Source organism: Camelina sativa, chromosome 8, assembly GCF_030686135.1.
Source record: "Camelina sativa cultivar CO46 ecotype springtype chromosome 8, ASM3068613v1".
In the NCBI taxonomy this organism is placed as follows: Eukaryota; Viridiplantae; Streptophyta; class Magnoliopsida; order Brassicales; family Brassicaceae; genus Camelina; species Camelina sativa.
This window is the reverse complement of record NC_141887.1, coordinates 26,465,314-26,485,629: the sequence shown is the minus strand read 5'-3', so window position 1 is coordinate 26,485,629 and position 20,316 is coordinate 26,465,314. Positions and strand designations below refer to the sequence as shown.

General features: G+C 37.2%; 6 protein-coding genes, 1 long non-coding RNA gene and 1 pseudogene across 7 annotated transcripts; 4 read left to right on the top strand and 4 right to left on the bottom strand.

Annotated features, from left to right (window-relative positions):
- Window positions 1-605: 605 nt before the first annotated feature.
- LOC104708262 (putative pentatricopeptide repeat-containing protein At5g08310, mitochondrial) lies at window positions 606-4,028 on the bottom strand. The gene is made up of 2 exons (XM_010424807.3): window positions 1,215-4,028; window positions 606-1,064 (listed from the first exon to the last, which is right to left on the bottom strand). The coding sequence occupies exon 1, from the start codon at window positions 3,881-3,883 to the stop codon at window positions 1,391-1,393; it is 2,493 nt and encodes an 830-aa protein (XP_010423109.2). The 5' UTR covers window positions 3,884-4,028; the 3' UTR covers window positions 606-1,064; window positions 1,215-1,390.
- A 1,208-nt stretch (window positions 4,029-5,236) lies between these two features.
- On the bottom strand, window positions 5,237-6,649 carry LOC104709882 (F-box/FBD/LRR-repeat protein At4g26340 pseudogene; annotated as a pseudogene).
- A 917-nt stretch (window positions 6,650-7,566) lies between these two features.
- On the top strand, window positions 7,567-9,319 carry LOC104708261 (uncharacterized). Its single transcript, XM_010424806.3, has 3 exons — window positions 7,567-7,691; window positions 7,936-8,101; window positions 8,922-9,319. Exons 1-3 carry the CDS (start codon window positions 7,661-7,663, stop codon window positions 9,175-9,177), a joined length of 453 nt encoding a protein of 150 aa, XP_010423108.1. The 5' UTR covers window positions 7,567-7,660; the 3' UTR covers window positions 9,178-9,319.
- Window positions 9,320-10,746: 1,427 nt separating this feature from the next.
- LOC104708260 (transcription factor TCP21) lies at window positions 10,747-12,845 on the top strand. The gene has a single exon (XM_010424805.3). The coding sequence runs from the start codon at window positions 11,793-11,795 to the stop codon at window positions 12,531-12,533; it is 741 nt and encodes a 246-aa protein (XP_010423107.1). The 5' UTR covers window positions 10,747-11,792; the 3' UTR covers window positions 12,534-12,845.
- Window positions 12,846-12,967: 122 nt separating this feature from the next.
- LOC147940497 (uncharacterized) lies at window positions 12,968-13,604 on the bottom strand. The gene is made up of 2 exons (XR_015564390.1): window positions 13,464-13,604; window positions 12,968-13,316 (listed from the first exon to the last, which is right to left on the bottom strand). It is a non-coding gene; the product is annotated as an uncharacterized LOC147940497 (long non-coding RNA).
- A 782-nt stretch (window positions 13,605-14,386) lies between these two features.
- On the top strand, window positions 14,387-15,069 carry LOC104708256 (protein-S-isoprenylcysteine O-methyltransferase B). The gene has a single exon (XM_010424802.3). The coding sequence runs from the start codon at window positions 14,387-14,389 to the stop codon at window positions 14,978-14,980; it is 594 nt and encodes a 197-aa protein (XP_010423104.1). The 3' UTR covers window positions 14,981-15,069.
- Window positions 14,636-17,245, top strand: LOC147940496 (FAD synthetase 2, chloroplastic-like). The gene is made up of 6 exons (XM_087462887.1): window positions 14,636-15,144; window positions 15,235-15,554; window positions 15,755-15,807; window positions 16,108-16,243; window positions 16,460-16,635; window positions 16,725-17,245. The coding sequence occupies exons 2-6, from the start codon at window positions 15,307-15,309 to the stop codon at window positions 17,216-17,218; spliced, it is 1,107 nt and encodes a 368-aa protein (XP_087319013.1). The 5' UTR covers window positions 14,636-15,144; window positions 15,235-15,306; the 3' UTR covers window positions 17,219-17,245.
- A 537-nt stretch (window positions 17,246-17,782) lies between these two features.
- Window positions 17,783-19,182, bottom strand: LOC104708255 (GEM-like protein 4). The gene is made up of 2 exons (XM_010424801.3): window positions 18,676-19,182; window positions 17,783-18,549 (listed from the first exon to the last, which is right to left on the bottom strand). Exons 1-2 carry the CDS (start codon window positions 18,806-18,808, stop codon window positions 18,014-18,016), a joined length of 669 nt encoding a protein of 222 aa, XP_010423103.1. The 5' UTR covers window positions 18,809-19,182; the 3' UTR covers window positions 17,783-18,013.
- Between the last annotated feature and the right edge of the window lie 1,134 nt (window positions 19,183-20,316).

The following is a 20,316-nucleotide window of genomic DNA, read 5'->3' as shown; positions in this document are numbered from 1 at the left end:
TACAACTATAAGGCCATGACCTTATACCCAATAGCCCAACACAAATCTATTTTAAAAATAAACAAACTAACTTCATTTATCAACATATAATTGCGTTTAATTGTGAAATCTCAATCCAAACTAACATTTAATTTTATTTAATTGTAAAATCTAATTCTAACTATTTTTTTATAAACTTAAATCGATATATAATTTCATTTAATTGTAAAATTTAAATCATAATCTTTATTTATAAACCATAATTCTTTTTTCTAAACTAAAACCAACATATAATATTATTTGATTGTAGAATCTGAATTGTGATTCTTCTATATAAATTCCAACACACATATAACCTCGTTTAATGTAAATTTAAATTTTATTTATAAATCAAACCTAAAATTTTATCGTTTTTTTAATGTTTTTTTGTTTTCTGATTTTAGTTTTAATTTGTTTTTAAAATATAATATCTCATGCCACGTGTTCCCCATTCACCCAATTCAAAGAAGCTGCGGTGCGGTCCCTCCCCCCTCTTCCCTTATGAACTACTGGTTCAATAATTCAATCAATTTCAGGTCTGGTACAATCAGCGACTGGGTTGCTAAACCGGCAGATATATATTTGAGTTGAGGAAGTGATGGAGCCTTCAGATTAGTTTAGCCCGAAATGTTGAGAGGGTTCTGATGGAAAATTACAAAGCAAAAGTTTGTTGACAAACAACTAAATAGACTGGTGGATTCCAGTTATTGTCTACAAATAAATAAAAATATAGCAAATACACAGTCAAAGCAGCAAAGCTGACCTCTGGATTCCATAAACTTTTACTGCTTTATTCAACTGGTTAATCCTGCTATACATCTCAGATTAGTATCTTGAATTTCGTCTTCAATCTGGATCCAAATGCAACTATCTCAGCTTGAACATTGCGCGCAGAGCTATCAGCCACTCGTTGAGGACCCGTATTGAATGTCAGAAGTTTCTGCAACAGTTTCGATTAAATCATAGCTTTACCAGCCAATGAAGTGCTGATCCATATAGTACAGAACCTCTGCGCGTAGTCTCTCATCACAGATAACTTGTGAAACCTGGTTGCCAGTAATTGTAACGTCAATATAAACATTGCTATTAATGATCCAAATTCCAAACACATATAGAGTAATTCTTATTACCTTTTTTTCAATTCTAAGTGCATAATGTTAAGAAGACAAAATAAAATCTTGCTCCAGAGCAAATACCTTGTAAGAAGGAGCTAGTGCTAGCTGGGTCCATGGCATCAGACCAAGAGTAGCAACAAGAAGCTAGCTTCTTATTGGTTTCAAAGCTGAGCTTATATGCCAAATCATCAGCTGAACAGCTCTGCAACCAATCTTGGTAAGTCCGCTGTTTCAGTTAGCATCGTTTGGCGTTTGACTCATTTTCTACTCAAAATAGCTATAAGTGGAAGTCTGCCGCTTTTTATTAGACCTGTAAGATAACATGATGTCTTAGAGTCTTCCACAAACTTATTTGTAGCATCAACAGCAAGTAGATAGTTCCTATCTACTGAAACCGGAAATTTTCCTTCATTAACCATTTCTCTGAATATCCCAAACCCGGCACTGATGTTTTCTCTTGACAGGAAAGAGCTTACAAGCGACAAGTATACAGCTGAATCAGGCTCCATTTCTTTTTCTTCCATCTCACGAAAATAAACCAAGGCTTCACTAGACCAGCCACACTTGCAAAGACCTTGAATAAGTGCCATGAAAGTAATTCTATTTGGATAGCAATGTTTGCCCTTCATTTCGTTCCAACGAGAGACTGCTTCACTAGGTCTTCCACTAGCACATAGCCCATGGATTAAGCTAGTATAAGTAATAACATCAGGGTCTTTCTCATCCTCACACATGCTTGCTATATACGACATGACCCGGTCAATCTCACCCTCTTTGCACCATCCATCTATCATACTGTTATAAGTAGCAACAGAAGGTTTTAGTCCTTTCGATACCATTTCGTTAAACACGTTATCAGCTTCCGTAGTTCGACATGCTTTACATAGAGCCTTTATCAATACATGATATGCAATCACATCAGGGCAATGACCTTTGGAACATCTGTCTCGAAATAACTCTAAACCTCTATCTACTCCCTCATTTTTAATGACACCATCAATTGCAGCAGTATAGGCAACCATGTGACCAAGGAAACCTTCTCCAGCCACATCATCGAGGTATTTACAAGCATCAACAGCCATCCCATTCTCACAAAGTTTTTTGACAAGCAAAGTCGAATGCTTTATCCATGGCTCAAATCCATAAAAACGCATCTTTATCAGCAGATCGAGTGCCCCTGCAGTATCGCATCGTTCAGCCAAGCAACCATAAATACAATTAAGTGTGAATTGACTTGGTTCAACTCTGGCATCCTTCATTTCTCCCAAGAGTTTCAAGCTCTCTTCCGACCTTCCTTCTTTACACATCCCCTCTATTGTGTTGTTGTACATCATAAGATTTGGAGTAAGGCCATTCTGGACAATATCACGCAACAAGGTCACTGCCATATCCAGCTTGTTAGCTTTGACTAAGCAGTCAATCACAATGCTAAGAGAATCTGAATCTGGGAGGATTGCTTTATTATAATCCTTAAGATGCTTGATAATCTCAGACACACCATCCGACTCATGATTTCCCATGAGGTTCTGAATAAAATTGTAAGCCTCGTGCACCAAATCATTCCTAATAAACCCCTCCAGTAAAGATTTGTAAAGAAGCATCACAGATTTTGTGTCAATGTCTCCAATGATCACTTTTGTAATCCGAATTAATTCACTTTCTTCAGAAAATGAACATATTAGCTTCCCAAGTATTCCTCTATCAGGTTGAATTCCTGACCTCTTAATCTCCAAATACAAACTAAGAGCCATCTCAAGATCTTTAACCTTGCAAAGTCCACCTATCAACACATCATACAATGCAATATCAACGACCATACCCATCCGACACATTTTCTCAAACAACAGAAGCGCTTTATCAATCCGAGACTCCTTTACAAACCCATGAATCAAAACACAATACGTCTTACTGTTCAACCTAATATGGCGTTCTTCTAACATCTCAATCAACTCAAACGCCTTATCCACATGACCCCACTTGCAAAATGACACAACCAAGATCGTAGAAACATGTTCATCAAGCCAGCCTCGACTAAGAATCTCGTTAAAAACACTCAACGCACTCTCAGACTTCCCAGTGTTACAGTAAACCTGCAAAACTGGTGTAAGAGTAAACTTATCGAAATGAAACCCGTAATCCCTCATCTCATTCAACCTCGCCTCAACCAACTCAACCGAGCTTGAATTGGACTTAGAAATCGCTTCTAACAAACAGTTATAACTATATGCATTGGGAACACAAAGACCCATCTCTCTAACTCCATCAAAAACAGAACTTGCTTCTTCCACCAGCCCAGCATTACCCAAACACCTAATAAAATACCCTAACGCTCCAGGAGACATAAAACAACGAGAACTCAGAACATCTCCAACCAAAGCTTTCAGTGAGGCATTTTGTCGAGCACGTGATAGGATAGAAGCCATGGCATTGTAAGCATACATATCGTTTCTATAACCATCCTGTTTAGAAACCCAATTGAAGAACTGATAAGCCAAACCCCACCTTTTGAATCCATTCAAGACGGTTTCGACTACCTTGGTGTTTAGCTCTGGAGCGAGTCTCAGTAACTCAGGGTCGTCAGGTGAAAAAGGCTGTCTTGTGAAGATGGCGATTATGTTATGGGCAAGCTTGGATTGATTGGGATGGCGGAGGAATCTGGTGTTATCTAGCTTCGTCGTGAATGGTCTGTGAAGTTGTTGTTGTTGTCTAGAGAATCGATGGCAAAGATGTGCGATTCTCGAGAAAGCCATGAGAAGAAGAAAGAACACACAAATCAGTCAGTCCCCAAAAACCCTTTTGGTAATGTGATTTTTTGATTTTTTTTCCTAAACCCTTTCGTTTTTTTTGGCACCTGAAGACCGCGTTTGGATTATGCAATTTTGGAGAAGCGCGTTTGAATGCGGGATTTGCAGACGTGATTTTAAGTTGAATAGTCAACCTTCTCTTTTGTCGCCGACAAAAGTCAACCTTAATTATATAATAGATGGTTTTATTTGAGTTAATTAAAAGAAATGTAGTATATTTTTTTAGGGAAATGCCACATTTTTCTAACTTTTTCCACAATGCCACATCGCCTACTTGAAAAGACGAAATAACTCTTAGACGCCTCACACGGCGCTACGCGAGTGAGAGAGAAACGAGCCAAATCCAAATTTATTTTTTATTTTCGATAATAGTATAGATATATAATAAAGATATACTAAGGTTTTCGTATATATATATTTTTTCCATAATATGTATTAAACCGAATTAATTATTATTATTTTGTTTAGAAATTAAAAAATAATAAATATCTAATCAAAAATAAATATGTTTACATTATATATACAATTACAAATTTAATAATTTTTTTTTATGGTAACAACTTTAAACTATTTCCAAAAATATTGGGTAATTATAATTTTATAATTAATAGTAAAAAAACAAACTTCACCACAGCTGGTTCATATAAAAACAACCAAACCATATTCATTCCCAATAACTTTGATTCGTTACCAGAGGGGTTAGAATCATCTCTCTATTAGAGAAGCAAATCTGTAGAGAAAGACTTTGTGGCTCTAAACGGTAAATCCTCTGCCCAAAAATTGTCCAGTTAAAAATCATCTTTCCAATAACAACCTCTAAAATAAAAATATAATGATTTGAAATGAAAGCATATGAATTTTAAAATAAGATATTTTACCTACACACTTTAATCTTCTATATATTCTTTACTTTCAAATACATTCAAATCTATTTAAATTATAACGTAAATTTTGACTTCAAAAATAAATCACGAAATTTTAATAAAAAAAGAAAAACAAACCACTAAACTAATAACATTGGATTCTGACAAATATTTATAAATCATATATTGAATTAGTGATTAAATAACAAATGAATTTGATAAGAGTTTTAAAATCAAGATTAAATAAGACATGGTTTTTTTGTAGAGATTTAAATACATTAAAATGCATGACTGAATAAATATTAGTAAGAGGTTCGGCCTAGATTCGTACATCCTCTCGTGCTAGGGACGAGTCTGATTCTTACTTGATTCTTACTTTCTAGTGTTGTTGCCTCTGTTCTTTTTTATTATTTTACTATGCTGGTATGCAAAAACGTCAACGGAAAAACGATGAACCCATTTCAAACTCATCAGATTCTAGAAATTTTTTGGCACAAGCCAAACGAGCATTCGCCAAAATGTATGTCGCAATCTCACTATCTCCTTGTCCCCCTTTGTAACCATTCCACTCGAAAGCTTCAAGACTGTACAACAAACACTTGGGAACATAATTTGGTCGCTTCCAGCAATCCGGGGTTTCTTTACTAGAAAAACCAAGCACATGTTCCTAAGACCAAATTAGCAAACAATACAGTTAACATGAGTCAAACACCCATATCCGGTCGGGAACTTTATTAGGGTAAACACAAAAGCATAATAAAGCAAACCGCTTACATCGGTGAGTTTGAGAACTCTTAGTTTGGGAGAATCTTGGAGCATATGAGTGAGAAGATCCCACCAACCTTGAGCACATGTATTCAGTTCCAGATCAACAAGACGGTGGAAGATCATGCCAGAAGGAGACATAACCTGTACACCAATAACAACCACACAATTAAACCCAAAAAAAAAAAACAACAACAACTACACAAGTAAGAAAAAAAAAAGGGCGAAAACAAACAAAAACATTCAAGCTAAAATCTGTTAATATATATGGTATATACCTCTGAGAGTGATAAACACAGAGAAAGCAAGCGGACCGAAGTAAGAGCCTTCATAAAGTTTTGGTTAACTCCATGAGTCATGTCAACATAGGCATATTCTCAATTCGATGGAAGTCGTAAAGGAAGTTATCTCCAATGTGAAGGTGGACGAGAGAAGGAGTATCTATCACCAACCCATTACCCTTTTCACCCCTCCCGAAATTGATCACCTTTAGTTTCCGTAAAGAAGGCACAACGAGAGTGACGTCCAGCTCATTGTGTTCCACAATAAGTTGTTTCAAGTTTTGGACAACCGGATAAAACCTCCGAAGGGAATCCTTTTCCGGATACTCCACATCATCAAGGTGCATAAATTTTAGAGACGGGAGACAAACATAAAGAGGAATATCAATACGAATGCAACGCATGAGTATCAAGGTTTCCAGTGTTTTGCATGTGTATAGGCTACTCGGCAAACGAATGAAAACGCTCTTTAGGACATCAATTTTAAGCTCATGCACACGGTGACCAAACTGCAGTGTCAATCCATATTCCAATATCTACGACTTGACACTCGGAACCAAGCTTGAGATATAAGCTCTGTAGAAACGGTGCCTTGTTTAACAACAAGCTCCTGTAAACAAACTGAGTGAAGCTCTTATAGTCGCCATCACTGTGACTGCTATCATCATACTCAAGTTTGACACTAAACTCCAAAGAAATTGCCATCTTTTCGACAAAAGACTTGTGGCCACGGCATGTTTTGTCGGGACAAGTGATAGTTTTCCAATGAGCAACTCGTCTGGAAGTTGATTGATGATGTCCATGCCACTCGGTTTTGCTGTGAAACTGCAAAAAAAAAAAAAAAGAAGAAGAATTAATACGCTTTGCATTAATTGTTTGACGAATCAAAAAGGGTTCATAAAGCCGAGGCTTGACATCATCATATATAGTCTAACATTAACAAACATATTACTCGTTACGTTCTCGAACATCGTTTTCAAGAATCAACTTAATGGCCATCAAATCATATCAATATATAACTGTACCCCTAGACAATCAGATCCCTGTTTATACGTCATGAATCAAGAGTCATAACAAAAGAAAACGACACTATGCTTCGCAAATACCGTCCTCTGGTGAATAGAAAGTGCGATAGGCAACTGCTACTGCAACTAGAACTGATAACTTCCAGCACAAGAAAACAGTTCAAAAACAGATTAATTAGGTTTTTTGCATATTTTCACAGGCAGCTGTTTCTTGCGCGACAATCTAGAAACGCGGTGGCTACGTTTCACCTTTTACGGTGACTTTGACAAATCAGACGGCTTCCCTGACACTTCCAATATCGGGAAAAATCTTTACTCTGATCTGAATCTCTTAGATGTTTCCGTAATTCACCTCTACATACCCCAACTTGAAACTCTCTAACTGTAACTAAAACTGATTCAGTCAAATAATAGAGGATTTACCGTTTTTACGTTAACACGTTTCCTTTTCCCGTGGTGATCTCCTCCTCCTTAACACAAACGAACGAACACACCACAAAAACTACGACAACGACGGCTCAGGAACTCAACACCAACAGCGATGGCGGATTTGGGCTCTTTTAGGTGGTGGCTGCACAGCTTGCTTTTATTTGGGAGTTAGTTATAATGGGCCTTTCTTAATTTTCCGAAAGCCCAAATATCTTTTTATCTGGAAAGCCCAATTAGCACTTGCGTTAAGAGGAGAGGAGCCTACTGGTGGAAGTTAAAATTTGACTTCTTCTCCGATTTGGCTGCACCGCCGGAGCTTTACAAAGAGGAGGTGTCGTGTGAAGATCAAAACTTAAAACCATGGCTTCTCCGATCAATTCGCAGAAAACGGGTAAAAATAAAACCCCCTTTTAGCTCTCTTTTTTCATTCGCCGTAAAACCTAACAAGAAAAGTTGTTTTGCTCAGTATTCTAGGGTTTCTTGCAATTCCCGAGATTTTGTGTTCTTGTTTTCAAGTTACGTTGAAGTTAAAGGATATTATTTTATACAATGTGGAATCAGAAGAATAAGTTTTTTATTGTCTATATATTGATTTGATGAGTCTAATTTTGGTATTGTCTACTACAATGTAACAGTTTCGGATGACGATGAGATTGATTACTCCATCAAACCAGAATTCTATGATTCAGAACTTGATGATAAAGATGAGCTTTGGATGGTTAGCAAGAGAGATGGTCGTCCTTCTGATGCTGTACTTAGCTGTCCAGCTTGTTTCACCACTGTCTGCTTAGAGTGTCAGAGGTAATTTCTATTTTCTTAGAACTTGGTGTTTTTTTTATCTTCTTAGTTTTTTATATCAATTCGAGTTCTCAATGTTGCTGCTAGTATTCCATTGTTTCATCTCGAAACATGTGTTTGCTTCATGATAGTAACTTGCTCGATCCTGTAATTAGAGATTCTTGACCATTGTTACAGGCTTTAGATTTAGGAATGACAAACTTGATAGGATGCAAAACTGTTCACGGCCTAATTTACGAGAAAATCAACATTTGTGTAATTCCGTATAACACATGTTTTATCTTCTTCATAGATAGTTTATATTCCATCAAACATTTGATTTCACAATGTTGCTAGATTCCCTTGTTCAATATTATTAATCCCCACCAATGTGTTTGCTTCCTGGAGAATATATTGATAGTAACTTGCTAGATTCTGGAATGTTGACTTGATTTGGAGATTATTGACCATTGTTACAGGCTCTAGATATCATCAACATGTGAAAATCCAAATATTCTTTTTAAGCATAACAACAATCTTCATAGAATCTAAATCGGTTTATGACTTTAATTAACGAGAAATCTCTACTATCGGTCTAATCCCTATCCTAGAACCCTAGGTACTATCCACTACCAACCGCCTAGGCTATTACAATGTTCATGCAATATAAGACTAACATAAGGACTTAAAACAATGGATTTCTTTTTGTTCTTCTCTTCAATATATTGTCTTGTTTATAATTTTGTTCCCTTTGCACTTCTTTGAGCTGTGTGAATCGACAGATGAACTTGTTTTAGTAATTATTATCTGTGGAAATTGAGACAAGTGAGTAAAACTTTTGCAGGCACGAGCAGTACGTGACACAGTACAGGGCAGTATTTGTGGTCAATTGCAGAGTAGATAAAGACACAGTTTTGCAAGAAAAAGGAATGCCCTCGAAGATTGGTAAAAGAAGGAGAGATTCGGAGATGCAAGAAACTGATTCTGTAGAGAGTGAAAAAGTTAACCGGGTCTTTTGCTCAGCTTGTTCGACAGAGATTGGAGTAGTCGATAGTGAAGAGATCTACCATTTCTTTAATGTCATTCCAAGCGAGCCTTAGAACAACCTGGTTTTATGAGTTAGCTGTTTGTAACGGTTTCAGAAAGCAGGTGATTAGGATTATTGTTTCGGTAGTTTGCGTTTGTCTTTACGTTTCAGTGTATATTTGTTTGATAGTTTTGAAAAATCAAGTCATTTGAGAATTTTGACTGACGAGTGACGACGCCTATATTTCCCAAGTCAGAATCGTCCACATGATTATCAAACAAATATGAAATACCAAATACAAAGCGAGTAAAAAACTCGGTTACGAAGATAATTTTGATATTGAGATTCACCGAAGACCCTATTGAACATTTTAGTAGATAGGTCTAACCTGTGAATTATAAACGTATATCTCTATTCTATTCTTTGATTTGTAAATAACAAGATTGCAAAGAAGTATCCCAAAGTTAAATCCATGTTACGGGGGGAAAAGGATAAATCGATGGTCGCTGCTTGGTCTCGGAACGTCTAATATGGCAGAAGATAAAGCGATCCACTCAGTTTATTACACGAGATGACGTGGATTATTCTAATTGGTGGAGTAAGCTAAGAAAATCTAGGGAGGCATCAGGCAAGTGAAGAAGAAAAGAAAGAGATATTTGTATGAAACACGTGTTGATTCTCTTTCTTTTAAGACAGAAGTGTCACTTTCTTGTAGTTTCGTCCACAACCCATAATAATTTCTATTAAATTCATAAATATACGCAGATGGGAATGGGCTCCAGCTGTTTAACACATTTGACAATTGTCAAATGATTCGTACACCTATATTATTATTTTTTTTTCTAAACAAATACTCTTTTGTTTTAGATTAATGTTTAAAGTCTTTTACACATTTCAAGAAAATAATGATTATTGAGTTTAAATATATTTTTTTAACTAAAGAGATATTATTTAATTTTTAACCAATAACAATTTAAAATTTTAAATATTTTCAATAATTATTTCTTGAAGTTTACAAAACATCAATCTTTGTAGAACAAAAAAATATCTCAAAAAATCGATCTTTGTGAAACAGAGGGAGTATATGCATTTTTGGTAATTGGTGATCATTACAAATTGTTCATATGTATTTTTTCCAGCTAACCCCACAACTAATCATTCAGAAAGTCCCCAACTCCCCATTAATCCACTCAACTAAATAGAAAGCCGGTCATTAATAACTAGTACTATTTGTTGTCTCTTAACTTTTGAATCAACGTTTTTTTCCTTTTTGTATTTAAATTTAAATGAATCCTAGCTGTGAGTCGTAGTTAGCTCATTCTACTACTGAGAAATTACGATGCATCTAATTTTGGTTTTACTTTTACCGCTTTTGGTAATTTCTGACTTCACGTATATTTGACGTCTTTAAGAAGTTAGTTTAGGGAAGGTTTTTTTTTAAAATAAGGCATTATAACTCATAATCATAACACATATAAATCACGATAATATAGTATAATGTGGATGATAGAAATAATTTGCAAAGAGTGTTGCCACGAAATAATTTAGAAGAACAAAATCTGAAGGCAACGACATATCAAAATCGGCGTATCTGCCAGGTGGGCACGACTACTTTTGATAATGTCACGCTCCAAAATCATGGAATTATTATATTATTAGTATTGCTTAATGGGCAATATTACTACGAATTATGATATATACAAATTGAACGCACGAACGCATATTATTTTGTGGGGGTCGCACTGGTTTTAAATAGTAATCAGTGTCATAAAGCGCCTAGTTGTCATTTTATTGGAGCTATTTCTTCTTCTTTACTAGAAAGTAGAAACTATTCATACTAATCAAAAGTTATTAACGAGATCATAGATGTGAAACTAACTTTAAAAGGTACTACTAATAGTCTAATAGTAAGAAAAATAATTGTATTTTAAAAAATGAAAAACTCGTAATCAGTGTGGGTATAAAGTCTACTCACCAATCAATAACCTCATTGATTGTCTCTTATTCCACATCTGACTCCCCCTAGACGACTATACCTTTTCAACTATCGTAGAAACTGGAATCAGCTTTTGTCTTAATTGCAATCTAATTTTTTCTCTATTTTTTTTTCATAGAAAATCTCAAGAATTTAATCGGTGACTAAAACAACCTTTCTCTAGTTAACATGGTAGCACCAAAAACGATTCACATTATTTCTGCACTACTAGTAACGACTAACGAGTAACGACAAGTCTTTTTTTCCCCTATACTATTCGCTAAATAACGCCCCCTTAAGGCTTACACGTTCGTACTTAATTAATTAAGCTTTGGGCTGTGAATTAAGCAACTAATATAGATCAGTACGAACGGGGACCTCAACTACTAAACCTAAAAACTTAAATTCTCCTGCCGGACCGTGGTCCCAAACGTTAACTACTACAGTCAACACCGGGGTCAAGCGCGTGAGCTTCAAACTCTTCCTGAACCAAAAAAAAAAAAAAAACCAAAGCAGAAGAAGTGAGCTGTGTAGTGGAGCCCACCAGCCATGTGCTCTCCTTCCTGTCTCCTCCCACCAGCCTAGCTTCCTCCCCTTCTCTCAAATCATTAGTTCACTACCTCCTTCTCCTTCTCCTTCTCCTCTTCCTTCTTCTCGTGAGATAGAGTTATAATATAGTGAAATCCATCCCCCACTTAACAAAACCCCTTATTATGGCGAACAACGACGGAGCTGTGGCCAACGGCGTCATAATCGAGCAGACGACGTCAAACAAAGGACCTCTTAACGCCGTCAAGAAACCCCCTTCTAAAGACCGACACAGCAAAGTCGACGGAAGAGGGAGAAGGATTCGTATGCCAATCATTTGCGCTGCTCGAGTTTTCCAGTTGACCAGAGAGTTAGGTCACAAATCCGACGGTCAAACCATTGAGTGGCTCCTCCGTCAAGCCGAGCCTTCTATCATAGCCGCAACTGGGACTGGCACTACTCCGGCTAGTTTCTCAACCGCTTCTCTCTCCACTTCCTCTCCGTTCACACTCGGAAAACGCGTTGTGAGAGCTGAGGAGGGAGAGTCCAACGGTGGCGGCGGCGGAGGAGGGTTAACTGTGGGACACACTATGGGGACTTCGTTGATGAGTGGTGGTGGTGGTGGTTCTGCTGGGTTTTGGGCTGTTCCGGCCAGGCCGGATTTCGGACAAGTTTGGAGCTTTGCAACCGGAGCTCCACCGGAGATGGTTTTTGCGCAGCAGCAGCAGCAACCAGCTACACTCTTTGTCCGTCACCAGCAACAGCAGCAACATCAAGCTTCCGCGGCCGCAGCAGCTGCAATGGGTGAGGCTTCAGCAGCTAGAGTTGGGAATTATCTACCGGGTCATCATCTCAATCTGCTTGCTTCTTTGTCGGGTGGAGCTAACGGGTCGGGTCGGAGGGAAGACGACCACGACCCACGTTGAATAAATTAAGGGTCTTTGTCTTTTTTGGTATGTATAGAGAAGAAGTCCTATGTTTTTTAATGTCATCGAAAGTGTTTTAGGAGAGTGAGAGTATTTGCCTGGGCTCTTATAATTCTAGTTAATTTTTAAGCTTAAATTGCGTGTTTTGGTTAGGGTTTTAGGGGGTTTAAGAATATCTCAAAATTTGTTTTCGGGGAGTGAAAGAAACAGAGAACGATTGATTGATTGATTGATTGTTGTACTTTAAAACGCCATAAAAGCTCTGTTTTTGCTGGCCAAACAGAGCCATTAAAAATCAAAATCTTTAGAAAACTAAAGAAGAACAGCAAAAACTTCTGGTCGTCCTGTAAGTTTTTTTTTTTTTCAGTTTAAATTCTTTTATGGTAATGTCAGTGAAGCTGAGATTCCAGTTTTTGATTACAAACAAAAGGGATGAATGGCCAAGAAATATATGTGAGGTACCACCGTTACCATAAAATCCTCTAGTGGTTAGAGAAGACACTCTTTCGTGGTATAAGAAAACAAATCTGAACGCGGATAAGCAGAGCGGGCCTGATTAAATAATAAGGTTCCAAACAAAAACTTTTACCAAATTTAACTTCTCACTAAATAATATTCCCCCCCCCCCCCCCCCCCCCCCCCCCCAAAAAAAAACTAAGTAACCAGCATTATGTACTTGTCTTGCTTTGCTTCTATCCAGAGCCGTTTATGCAGGTAGAGAGAGTGATAACTCCTTGCAATAAAAGCTTTCAGCAAACCTCCCATCTTTATATTCGTAGCTTCCTTCAAACACCATAGAAATTATACGGTTAATACCATGCGACACTCTATTGAGTGACTTGGAGTCTCTCAATCTACATATTAGTCTATCGAAAAAAAAAATCTACATATTAGTCTATCGAAAAAAAAAAATCTACATATTAGTCTTACATTTTTTTTTCTTCCGATCATTAGTAAGTTAAACCGGATCAAACCGAAAAGTGAAATTGGATCAAACCGTTTCGAACCAATAGCCCTAAAAAAAGAAGAAGTGGAAGCCTGGTTCTTGAGATATATCGGAGCTCCAGCAATGTTTCGTTTCCTCTCATCGATTTTTGCCCGGAAGCTCTATGATTCAGGCAAAGACTTTTTTTTTTCTTTATCGGTGATGATCTAATGGAATGATGAGATCTTTGTGTTTTACAAAAGTAATACTTTAATCAAAGCAAGCAAAGAATAAAAAAGGGCAAAGGTGTAAACTTTGCTTCTCTCCTCCTAACCTCTAAAGTCCACGCGATTCTCACTGTCAGCCTCGGGCAAATTTCCAGTCTTTCTCGCATTTACCCTCGGAGCAGCCGTCAATTCTAAGTGGGTATGTCTCAGATCTTCGTGGCTATTTACTGTTTCTGTTCAATTCTTTAAGAAAGAAAATCATAAGTTATGGAATTAGTGGTTAGAATTTTCTGATTCCGTTCAATTTTGAGTATTACCAAGTATACGAAGGAGTAAGAGTGTAATACATATCAATTTATAAATCTTTGAATAAGATCTTCCCTGTAAAAACTGTGTTTTGAAAGCATGTCATGGATCAATTTGTTGGATTAAGAAGATTCTTATTTAGTGTTAGAAGAACTTTAATCAGAAAAGCTTGTATGATCATGAGGCTGATGCCACAGAAGCATCTATCTAGATAATGAGCTGACTTATAATAAGTTTTAGTTTGATTTTGTTACATTGATTGAGAGTAGCTGTTCCTTAGATTTGGGTTTCAATAAATACTTAAATGCTTGTTGTTTCCCAGCTTTGGCTAATGATGTTTTTTGAATCTTCTCGGGTCTGTTGTTTCAGGTCTGAGTAAATCTTGTGAAGAATCAATGACAGAGATATTTAGTGACACCGGTTTCAGACAGTTAACTCAAATGTTCCTAGCGATAATCTTCTTCCACACATCGGAATACATTCTCGCCATAGCCGTTCATGGCAAGTCCAGAGTCACTTTAAGCTCACTTTTGATCAGCAAACACTATGCATTAGCAATGGTAATCTCAGTTCTCGAGTACCTAACCGAAATCGTTTTCTTCCCGGGCCTAAAACAACACTGGTGGATCAGCAATTTCGGTCTTATAATGATTATATCCGGAGAAATCATCCGCAAAACCGCTATCATCACAGCAGGTAGATCGTTCACACACCTTATAAAGATTCGAAAGGAGGACCATCATAAGCTTGTGACGGAAGGAGTGTATCAAATCATGAGGCATCCGAGTTACACCGGGTTTCTTGTTTGGTCAGTCGGAACGCAGGTGATGCTGTGTAACCCCGTTTCAGCGATTGCGTTCGCAGTTGTGGTGTGGCGGTTCTTTGCTGAGAGAATACCTTATGAGGAACATTACTTGAAGCAGTTTTTTGGAAGACAGTATGTGGAGTATGCGCAGAGAGTGCCTTCTGGTGTTCCCTTTTTAAAATAAACCTTTAGATCAATTTGTTAACATATATGAGAATTGTCCCTTATTACTTTTTACAGAGAAACAATTATGAAAGAGACGTCGTTACCTCATGTTTCAGTTTAATGTTCTTGTCAATGTTTGATTATTTGGTTTAGCAGAGTGAATAAATTGGAAATATCAGAGAGGTACTCCAAACACTCTGGTTGAATCAGAGTTTTATGACTTTTTCTTGGATATAATATAATTTGACCAATGTGTTTTGACTTTTGACTTAGCTCTCCGGCGAAGAGTCTCTCACCGTGAGAGCGAGCTTTGTCCGATCTGTAATCACGAGAAGGAACGGAACCATGTTGTGCGGAGGTTCACGGGTCTTGCAGCATTTGTCCGACCACCACCATAATCATAGTTCGATTGGATTAGGATTAGGGTTTTGTGGTGCTAAGATTGTGCAGCTCTCTTCACTCTTTATCAGCAGGCCGTGTCAGGCTATGGCGAACCATTCTAGCCATAAATTGCAACAGCGGATGATGATTTCTTCATATGGGTCTCATTGCAGGACTCCCGGAGATATCCCTATCCTTCACACTTGTTTCAGGTTTTATTTTCTTCTCCTCACTTTGATATCTGATTCAAGGTTGGCATTTTGACCAATTCATGTGAAGTTTCATAATTTAGCTTACCATCATAGACTACTGAGATTGTGTAAATTGTCGAAATTTATGTTTCTGGATTCGAAAGAGAGATATGTGTTTTGAATATATCTGAGTGATGTTATTTTGCTATCTCCTTCTGAAGCCAACGAGAAGATGATCCTGAGCTTCCAGTTGAAGGATTATCCCCAGTTTCAGGTATCTAGGTTGCTTGTTTTTTGCATCTTCGTTCAAGTTTTTATTTGACTCCCTCAAATCCAACTGCATCCTAGAAACTGTCACACCTTTCTTTTCTTTGGAGAGAGCGCTAGTATTAGACTTGGTAGAAGAATGGGTCTTAGTAGATGTTAGCATAGATGATTATGCTCTCAAGTTCTTTGATGGTTTTGCAATGCCTTTCTTTGATGTGCATACTTGCAGAGATTATGTAACCTTCGTCTTGTTTTTACATGTTCCCTTTTACGTGATCATCTAATGCATTATATTTATATGTTGTAGGAGGCGTTGTTGCTCTAGGGAAGTTTGATGCCCTGCATATCGGCCATCGAGAGCTTACGATTCAAGCTTCAAGAATTGGAACTCCGTATCTATTATCTTTTGTTGGAATGGCCGAGGTACTTGGCTGGGAGCCTAGGTAATGTCCTTACCTGTATTATTCATGCCTTCCCTTTTCCCTTTTGGCATACATGTCGTTCGGTTCAAATTCCAGTTGACAAATAAACCAACCTAAGATTCCTGTTCTTTGAGATAGTTAAACATTAGATATGATTCTGTTCATCAAATTCGTTTTTAATCAATTTGTGGCCTCTCTCCCATGGTGACTACTGATACTATAAATTTGTACAAGCAGGGCTCCAATAGTGGCCAAATGTGATCGAAAAAGGGTGCTTAACTCTTGGGCATCATATTGTGGAAACAAAGCACCTGAAGAGCACGAGATTGAATTTGCCAGCGTGCGACATCTTACCCCACGACAGTTTGTGGAGAAGCTGTCAAAGGAGCTCAGAGTCTGCGGAGTTGTGGCAGGTGAACTTTAAAAAGATCTCAACCACTCCTTTCTCGTACCATTGTATGTTCACACACAGTAAATCGTTTGCAAAAACCTTTTTCCACAGGTGAAAATTACCGATTTGGATATAAAGCGTCTGGTGATGCCACTGAGCTAGTGAGACTGTGCGAGGATTATGGCATCACTGCTTACATCATAAAGTCTGTGATGGACAAGAAGCAAGGCCCAGGAAGGAGAGACTCAGGGGACTCAAAAGACAGAGGACAAGTCTCTTCTACACGTGTACGCCAAGCTCTTGCTGTGGGAGATATGAGGTACGTATCAGAGCTCCTTGGCAGGGCACATCGGCTAATCTTGAAAGTCAGAACCCAAGATATGCGGAGTGAAAGGATGATCTCAGTCCCGAGATCATCACTACTTAATTTACCACCAGGGAATGGAATTTATGAGGCATGTTTGCTTATAGTTGGTGATGCGTCTTCCATTCCGTGTACCTTAGTTGTTGATACATCAAATATCCATGTAGAAACCAAGGAGGTACGGCTCTGTAATTTAGATTGGTCTCAAGAATTTCAACTCTTGAGTGTTGCGTTTGATTGATTCAATCTTAGTTCCTATATGTCTCAATTATCTGTTCGCTCCATCATTCACTTTCGTCTTCAAGAGTATACTGCTTGACCAGACATAACAGCTCGAGGACACTTGTCATAACCCAAAATTCCCATATTTCCCCTTCTACAAATCATGAAAATTTAGTCCTACCATGGCTTTGGTTTGCATTAATGAAGCATTAAGCAACAGCAAGCTGACATGGGTGATTTCGTGGCTAGACAGCTGCAAGGATATAGACCTGCCTCAGTAGATACTGAACCAGTATGTTGTATGATGAAACAGGCTGGTGAGTAAAGCTCTTTGAATCTTCTGCTGCTATGAATATAACTCAAGACTGCTCTTTTTCTTGTTATTTACTTGGGGAAAGATTGAGCTTTAAGAATCTTAGAGTCTTGTAAAGACTTTTGAATATACTCAATTAGCCTAAAGTAAGCAATGGTTCTTGTGTACTCTGTTCTTCATTGAACGTGTCAGGGCACATTACTCTCTGTATTTCAAGCACAAGGAAATTGGTTTTTTTTTTTTTTTTTGCAACGCCCTATAGACTTTCCATTTGAGTTGAATGAGCATTGCATATATATATATATATATATATATATATATATATATATATTTCACTTAATATATTCATCTGATATTGTCTACAAACAATGGAAAAGAGAAAAGAAATTAATGTTTGTACAGTATTGTCTGGTCTTTCTAGGACTATTCTGCGATCAATCAGGTAAAGAAGAAATGAAATATTTATTCTATAACTCCAAAGCTCCTCATAAAATCGTGGCTTTATTGCTCTTCCTTGTCTTCAAAGCTCAGAGAAAGAGCCTTCTCAAGAGAATTAAAAGCTTTCTGGTAGCTCAGGAACCCCATGAACCAGAAGTCGAAACCATCGACGGTGACTACTTCCAGGTACTTCTGTGATGGTTTCTTTGTGTTCTGACTCTGGTTCACTCTCTCTATCTTGCACAACGGAATTGACACTTTGTAGTGAACCCGGATCATGTCTCCTTGAGAAGAAGCCACCTTTATGGACCTCTCGCTGCAAAACGCCATTTTCTTGGACGAGATGAACAGAAGGCCGGCAATGGGACCTGCGGTTGTCGACAAGTAACACTGGTACATTTTGAACAGTTTCTCTCCTTCACTGACTCTAAAGAGCCGTTTGAAAATCTTCTCTAAACCTCCAACCTGAAGAATCCTAGCTCCCAAAGATAGCTTTCTCTTTACTGTTTCGGTTAGCTTTGGTCTTAGCTTGCTCTGGTCTCTAGCTCCATTGGTGAAACCTTCAGTTTTCTTCCTTTTGAGAACCGTTTTGCCGTTGCCTGTCAAACGAAAAAGTCAATCCTGCTGTTAGCTTTCAAGTTTTCCAGTGAATAAAAGAAGAAGATAATAACAATATGGATTCAACATAGGAAGAGGGTAGTTAAAAACTTATAATAGGTACTAACTTTGTTCAGATTTCTTGGAAGAAGCCGAAACCCGGAACTTGTTTATTGAAGCCGGATCAGTTAAGTAACCCACCGGAGTAGTCTTTGCCGCTGGAAATGGAATGACTTGTTGTTCAACTCTGTTCATGTTCATCTTTAGAGGATTGACTAATCGTACTTGATCTTGATGATGTTTGTGTGATTTGTAAAATTTGAAGATGATTGATGAAATGGCTTGGTGCAGGGTAAGGTATTTAAAGGGCAAATGAAAAGCGAAGATAGTGAATCTTTTGTGACTTGACCGTAGGATGAGTCATGAATGGGTCATCAACAATTCAGCAAAAGAGATAAAGTAGCTTTAGGTATATCTGAATTTGAATCTTTTTTAGGGGATTAGGATTAAAGCATTGTGTTTGGCTGCTTTGAGCCAGATCGTAAAAAAAAGAAAGTTGAAACATGATCACACGCCCCTCACGTTAGACTCCGACATGCTTTTTAACATACAAAGTTGGCAAGACGGCACCACATGTAAATGTAATTACGTAGTAAACTACTTATGAAGAAGGGGCCTCGTGGATTTGGTGCTTTCTGAGTTGGCATCGTGACTTTTTGATGTCATAATGTCCGTTTTCTAAGCTAAGATAAAAAGGTTTTAACACAAGACTGTATTTTTCAATCTTCTAATAGAGAAATTAATAAAGTGAACAAATAATAAAGTAAAACACAAAAGGAACTAAATTTAAAATGGATATGCCTGCCGCTGAATCAATCCGTCACCCATGTCTCCGCCCATGTGATCTACTTCATACTTTACGTTCGTTTTTTTTTTTTTTTTGGTATATTACTGTACTCTAGAATGAAGAGTTTCTAGTACGTAATGAGACGCAAAACACAGACCATGAATGTAAAATGCTTAATTTTGTGTACTCTTTAACCATTTTATCAATGAAACGTTATTGAGCGTAATTAAAGGTTTAATGAAGTTTTGGTAGTGGTTGAATTGATTAAATTTTGTGTATTTTATTAACTGGTTACGTAGATAATTTAAACAGTCGGATTGGATAATTAAGGCTTTTGCTAAACGAATATAAATTGGTCAACGTTTTTACTTTTTAGTATGGAAAGTACAAGTGAATGCGGATAAAGCAGGTGAGTGGGGAATTTTGAGTTATGGCAACGGACTAACTGTTTGTCAAAAAAAAAAAAAAAAAGCAACGGACTAACTTTATATACTAATAAATACTCCATCCGTTTTAAAATATAAGATGTTTTAGAGAAGTTTTTTATTTCATAATATAATATAGGATATTTTCAATTTTCTATGCAACTTTTTGATTAAATTAGTAATTTATACAACTTTTAGATTAATTTAGTAATTTATATTATGCAGTATTGTTTCTGATTGGTTGAACTTGTTAAAAGTAAAGATTTTTTAATCAGCATGCTTTAGTTAAAATATCCTATATTTTGAAATGGACGGAGTAGAAGTTAAAACAATTAAAAAAGGAGTCAGTCAATATTTTGTGACGGTCACATTTTATGCGCAATAAAATAGCTAATCCTCTAATCCTAAAAAAATTATGACGTGTGACTAGAGTGGCAGTTATAAAGATATATATAGTTTGAAGTAGTTGGCTCAACAAAAGAATTGTAACACAGAAA

Bases quoted from the DNA above. Each gene is read 5' to 3' on its own strand.
- LOC104708262 (XM_010424807.3), bottom strand. From the start codon at position 3,883: ATGGCTTTCTCGAGAATCGCACATCTTTGCCATCGATTCTCTAGACAA.
- LOC104708261 (XM_010424806.3), top strand. From the start codon at position 7,661: ATGGCTTCTCCGATCAATTCGCAGAAAACGG. The intron at 7,692-7,935 runs GTAAAAATAAAA...ACAATGTAACAG, and splicing joins GATCAATTCGCAGAAAACGG to TTTCGGATGACGATGAGATT. The intron at 8,102-8,921 runs GTAATTTCTATT...AAACTTTTGCAG, and splicing joins GTCTGCTTAGAGTGTCAGAG to GCACGAGCAGTACGTGACAC.
- LOC104708260 (XM_010424805.3), top strand. From the start codon at position 11,793: ATGGCGAACAACGACGGAGCTGTGGCCAACGGCGTCATAATCGAGCAG.
- LOC104708256 (XM_010424802.3), top strand. From the start codon at position 14,387: ATGACAGAGATATTTAGTGACACCGGTTTCAGACAGTTAACTCAAATG.
- LOC147940496 (XM_087462887.1), top strand. From the start codon at position 15,307: ATGTTGTGCGGAGGTTCACGGGTCTTGCAGCATTTGTCCGACCACCAC. The intron at 15,808-16,107 runs GTATCTAGGTTG...TATATGTTGTAG, and splicing joins AGGATTATCCCCAGTTTCAG to GAGGCGTTGTTGCTCTAGGG. The intron at 16,244-16,459 runs GTAATGTCCTTA...TTGTACAAGCAG, and splicing joins GTACTTGGCTGGGAGCCTAG to GGCTCCAATAGTGGCCAAAT.
- LOC104708255 (XM_010424801.3), bottom strand. From the start codon at position 18,808: ATGAACATGAACAGAGTTGAACAACAAGTCATTCCATTTCCAGCGGCA. The intron at 18,550-18,675 runs GTTAGTACCTAT...TTCGTTTGACAG, and splicing joins TTCCAAGAAATCTGAACAAA to GCAACGGCAAAACGGTTCTC.